The 5723-nt window shown below is 45.0% G+C and overlaps 1 protein-coding gene across 1 annotated transcript; it reads left to right on the top strand.

Annotated features, from left to right (window-relative positions):
• The first annotated feature begins 1127 nt into the window (after window positions 1–1127).
• Window positions 1128–2255, top strand: LOC112526393. The gene has a single exon (XM_025136681.1). The coding sequence runs from the start codon at window positions 1128–1130 to the stop codon at window positions 2253–2255; it is 1128 nt and encodes a 375-aa protein (XP_024992449.1).
• The last annotated feature ends 3468 nt before the right edge of the window (window positions 2256–5723 follow it).

Consider the following 5723-nt stretch of genomic DNA (forward strand, 5'->3'; position numbering starts at 1 on the left):
TTTCATGGTTACGCTTATTCTATTGTTTGAACTCACTAGGCGTAAGCCTAACACTTTTCTCGGAATGGCTTGCTCATCAGGTTCCTTTAGCGGCGGTGTATCGAAGGGTTAAGAAGTTTGTCGTTCGTAAAAGTCTTTTTTTTTTTTTGTAGTCAAGGCACTTGGTGATTTGAGCATTGCAATTTTGGTTGAAGTTCGTTTTGTTGGAGATGGTAGAGACACCCGTTCTTAATCTAGGCAAAGAATTGTTTAGATTATTAGGTTGTCAATTATTGTCTCAATTTTATTTTGTAAACGCTTTAATTCCCACTTTTGTTGGGTGATCGACTTATTTAAGCTTTCAAAAAAAAACTTTGTTGTTTGAATAACCGGTTTAGATTATCTCCTTCCTCGTTGTACCCCTTTTGTTATATTTTTTAGAGTGTTACAAGTTGGTATCAAAGCCCTAGTTTAAGCGAACTAGGTAAGGGATCATGACGCCTAGACTTAAGCTGAATTTGTAAGTGTTAATTGGGAGAGGTGGGTAGAAATTTTAAGATAGGAGAACTTTAGGGTCGGCGGGGCTACCCGTTCATGAATTGTGATGATGGTGTTAAGAATTCTTATGTATAACTTATTCAAAATTTCACTTAGCTAATGCTATTTTGAGTAAATTACTACACAAGCATGCTTGAACTTACTGTTATTACAAGAATTTATGAACGTATCGATATGTATTATGTTAATCCCGTGTTCGTCCTATCTTAACTCTCTTTCACTCTCTTGTATAACAGTCTTTAAGGGTGAATACTCGGAGTAGACGGGATACCTCTCCGGAAGGTCATGCGGTAACTGAATCTACAGCGGATCAACCGCCACGAACCACCATCGCAAGGGTTCTTCCTAGACAAAACACCTTGGGCGGTGGAGAAGACCATGTTCCCCAAGTCGACCTTGCCACCTCTATGATGAACGCCATGAACAGAGCCATGGCCCAACAACAAGAGTTCTTTATGAAGCTTTTGGAGGACAGAGACGGTAATACTCGTAAGCATTATGCAGTTGCCGAGAATGTAACTATGGGGGGGTCCAGAGGCACGGGAAATGGAATCCCAACCCAGGAGCTAGCAACGATTGAGGCAAGATAAATGGGTAGAACTTGCTCTTACAAGACCTTCCTATGTTGCAAACCACCGGAATTTGTGGGGTTCGACGATCCCATGGCGTGCATGAATTGGCTCCAGGAAATCGAGCAAGCAATCCGGGCTTGTGATTGTGACGAGGGGCAAAAAGTGAAGTTTGGCTCTCAAATGCTGAGGGGTGCAGCTCTTACCTGGTGGAACATTGTCATCTCGACCATCGAGGTTACTGAATTGACCAAGATGATTTGGACCACATTCAAGAAAAAAGTAATGGAAGAATATTGTAATGAACAAGAGATGGATCGTATCGAAGAAGAATTCCGAACCCTGAAAAAGGGAAATTTATCAGTAAGGGACTACACCCGACTCTTTATGGAAAAGCTAAACTTGGTGGGACACGTAGCCCCAACGGAGAAAGATAAGATGAAAGCCTACCTTAAAGGGCTACCTGCAGACATGATGATAATGGTTAGGAACTCAAGAGCTTCCACCCTCAGGGAAGCAATCGAAGAAGCCAAGGTCTTGGAATCAGTTTATGTTAAGGGAAAGGAAGAAAGGATGTCGAGTGGTAAGAAGAGGAAGTGGGTAGGGCCCTACGCACCATCCAAAAAGCCAAACCACTTTGGCAACGACAATCGCGGAGCCCATCCCAAACAAGAGACAAGATGGTGTCCCAAGTGTCGCAGCAAACATCACGGCCCGTGTAGCACCAACTCTACCCCCACCAAATGCTTTAAGTGTGGGAAGGCAGGCCACACGCGAAACGAGTGCCCAATCAAGGGACCCATATGTTTTGGATGCAGAGAACTGGGCCATTTCAAGAATGACTGCCAAAAGTTGAAAACAGGTGGGGGTCAAGGGAGAAAGGAGGGCGTCCCGAAAGCAACCGGCCGAGCCATTCAGATGTCTAGAGAAGAAGCTAAGGCTTCGACGTATGTAGTGTCGGGTACGTTCCTTGTTAACTCCGTACTTGCTCACGTACTTTTTGATTCGGGTGCTTCGTGTTCCTTTATGTCCATTGCTTTCTATCAACACTTGCATACGCCACCTAGTACACTAGAAGATGTGTTAATCATAGAGATAGCAAATGGTAGTCAAGTTTTGGTGCGCGAAATTGTGAGAGGTTGTGTCTAGGGGATTGAAGGAAAGGAATTTTGGGTGGACCTCATACCCATGGCTATAGGCGGATTCGATATCATAATCGGGATGGATTGGCTAGTGGAGAACCAAACGGAAATCTTATGATCTAAAAAGCTGATCTGAATTCCTTTTTCAAGCGGGGACGCAGTGCTAGTTTATGGAGAAGGAAGGAAAGGGAATGTAGTACTTTTATCCATGGCGAAGGCACGTAAGTGCCTAGCTAAGGGATGCTCATCATTCATTGCGTATGTGTTGGACACCAAGCTAGAGTTAAGGAAAATTGAAGACGTGAAGGTGGTTAGGGAATTTCCAGACGTATTTCCGAAGGACTTGCCCGGTTTACCACCCGTTAGACATGTGGAGTTCCAAATTGACCTTATTCCAGGAACTGTCCCAATTGCTAAAACACCTTACCGTCTGGCCCCTTCCGAGATGCAAGAATTGATGTCTCAGTTGCAAGACCTTCTTGAGAAAGGATTCGTTAGACCGAGTTCGTCACCGTAGGGATCCCCGGTCTTATTTGTAAAGAAGAAGGACGGCACCATGAGGATATGTATTGACTACCGAGGACTCAACAAAGCAACTGTAAAGAACAAATATCCTCTCCCCAGGATCGACGACCTTTTCGACCAACTTCAGGGAGCAAGTTGCTTCTCGAAGGTCGATCTTCGCTCGGGGTACCACCAAGTACGCGTGAAAGAAGATGACGTGGCAAAGACAGCTTTTAGGACACGTTATGGGCACTATGAATTCTTGGTCATGCCCTTCGGTTTGACGAATGCACCAGCAGTATTTATGGACTTGATGAATCAGGTCTACCGACCATTCCTCGAGAAGTCTGTAATTGTATTCATTGAAGACATACTCATTTATTCCATGGACGAATCAGATCATGAGTAACACCTTCGGGAGGTCCTAGAAATGCTAAGAAAGGAGAAGTTGTATGCAAAATTCTCCAAGTGCGACTTTTGGTTGAAGGAGGTTCAATTCTTGGGTCATGTTGTCACTCGAGACGGGGTGAAGGTAGACCCATCCAAGATCGAGGCGATGATGAACTAGGAACCGCCAAAGAGTCCTTCAGAAATCCGTAGCTTCTTGGGTCTAGCAGGATATTATAGGAGATTTATCCAAGATTTCTCCAAAGTTGCTTCCTCCTTAACGGCTTTAACTAGGAAGAATGTGAAGTTTATCTGGATGGAAAAGCAAGAGCATGCCTTCAGAACTCTCCAAAAGAAATTGTGTGAAACCCCGATTCTCTCCCTGCCGAAGGGATCCGAAGACTTTGTAGTCTTTAGCGACGCTTCGAAAATGGGATTGGGTTGTGTCTTGATACAAAGGGGAAAAGTGATTGCCTACGCCTCAAGACAACTTAAGGATCATGAGAAGAACTATCCCATCCACGATTTGGAGTTAGCGGCGGTGGTGTTCGCCTTAAAGCTTTGGCGCCATTACCTCTATGGTACCAGGTGCACGCTTTTTACAGATCACAAGTGTTTGAAGTATATTTTTGATCAAAAAGAACTAAACATGAGGCAACGACGTTGGCTAGAGCTGCTCAAGGACTACGATTGTGAATTGCTATATCATCCGGGTAAGGCAAATGTAGTGGCGGATGCTTTGAGCCGAAAGGAGTACGGCAGTGGGATAAAAGCTGTGCTTACCAGGATCGATATAATGTCGAGTTTGATCGACCGGATCAAGGTCGTACAATCTGAAGCGCTCCTAGAAGAAAATCTCAAGAGTGAAGTAATGACGAAACAACGCATGTTGTTGACCGAGGATGGCCGTGGCTTGAAACTATTTCGAGGGCGTATATGGGTACCCAAGATTGGAGGCAATCGTGAACTGTTACTAGAAGACGCACACAAGTCTAAATACTCAATTCATCAGGGTAGCACCAAGATGTATCGGGACTTGAAACTGATATATTGGTGGCCAGTTATGAAGATAGATGTGGCTCGTTATGTAGAGAGGTGCGTGACTTGTTTTGCAAGTGAAAGCAGAGCATCAACGACCTTATGGTAGCCTTCAATCCTTGGAAATTCCCGAGTGAATGGGAGCATATCACGATGGATTTCGTGACCAAACTGCCGAAGACCTTAAGAGGCCATGATACGATATGGGTAGTAGTGGACTGACTGACAAAGAGCGCTCATTTCCTGGCGATGCGTAAATCGTTGCCAATATACAAGCTTGCCAAGTTATACATCGATGAAGTAGTCTCGAGGCACGGTATACCGTTGTCGATAGTGTCAAATTGAGATAGCCGATTCACCTCCCACTTCTGGGGCGGCTTGCAAAAAGAATTGGGCACGAGAGTAAAGTTAAGTACGGCGTACCATCCTCAAACCGATGGTCAGAGTGAGCAGACCATTCAAACTCTTGAAGATATGCTTCGTTCGTGTGTTGTCGACTTTGGCGGGAATTGGGATTCTCACCTACCCCTGGTGGAGTTCGCCTACAACAATAGCTATCATTCCAGTATCGGGATGGCACCTTTCGAGGCTTTGTATGGTCGGAAATGTAGAACTCCGGTATGTTGGCTAGAAGCGGGTGAGAAGCAATTCTCCGGCCCCGAAATCGTTCAGGAAACGGCAGACAAGGTGAAATGTGTTCGGGAACGTTTGAAAGCAGCGCAGGACCGACAAAAGAGTTACGCGGAAAAGAGGAGCCGACCTATAGAGTTCCAAGTGGGCGACCGCGTAATGCTAAAAGTGTCCCCTTGGAAAGGTATTATCCGTTTTGGAAAGCGTGGGAAGCTGAGTCCCCGTTTCCTTGGACCGTTTAAAGTCTTGGCTAGGGTGGGACTTCAGGCTTACAAAATAGAACTGCCACCTGAAATGGCCGGAATCCACCACACTTTCCATGTATGCTACCTTCGTAAGTGCTTGGCGGAAGAAGAAAGTGTAATACCACTTTCGGAAATTCGCGTAGATGAGAACAACCGGTGCGTTGAAGAACCAGAAGCCATCTTAGAAAGGAAGACCAAAGCGTTGAGACACAAAGAAATTGTTATGGTTTATGTGCTTCTAATAAAAAGAAAAGGAGAATGCATTATTATGAACTTTGGATTTGAATGAGTTATCAAAAAGGGTTTATTTCTTGAAAAGGGGGGGTATTACCCTCTACATCTTAATCCTAACCCTTAGACTTTCCACACCATGGAAGATTTTTCTATGGACTTTGAGTCATTACTTGCAAATTCTATTTTGGAAGGAGGGTTATGCTTATATTCGGGAAGAGGGACTGCACCTGAGGAGGAAAAAAAAAAGAACAAAAGAAGTCCCTTCATTGGAGAGAAGGAGGAGGGAAATCAAAGAGGGGAAGGAGAACGACGACAAGAGCAAGGGAAAAACAGTAGGCACGAAGGAGAGGTTTCCCTCTCTTCTCGACCGGGCAACAGGCGGCTGTGCTGCCATCGCACCCCGCCAAAACCAGTAAGCACTAAGGTGTTGTGTCTCC

This window comes from Cynara cardunculus (genome assembly GCF_001531365.2).
Source record: "Cynara cardunculus var. scolymus isolate 2C chromosome LG 14, CcrdV1, whole genome shotgun sequence".
Taxonomy (NCBI): domain Eukaryota; kingdom Viridiplantae; phylum Streptophyta; class Magnoliopsida; order Asterales; family Asteraceae; genus Cynara; species Cynara cardunculus.

What these genes read in the sequence shown, in the direction of transcription:
- LOC112526393 (XM_025136681.1), top strand. Translation starts at nt 1,128, where the DNA reads ATGGGTAGAACTTGCTCTTACAAGACCTTCCTATGTTGCAAACCACCG.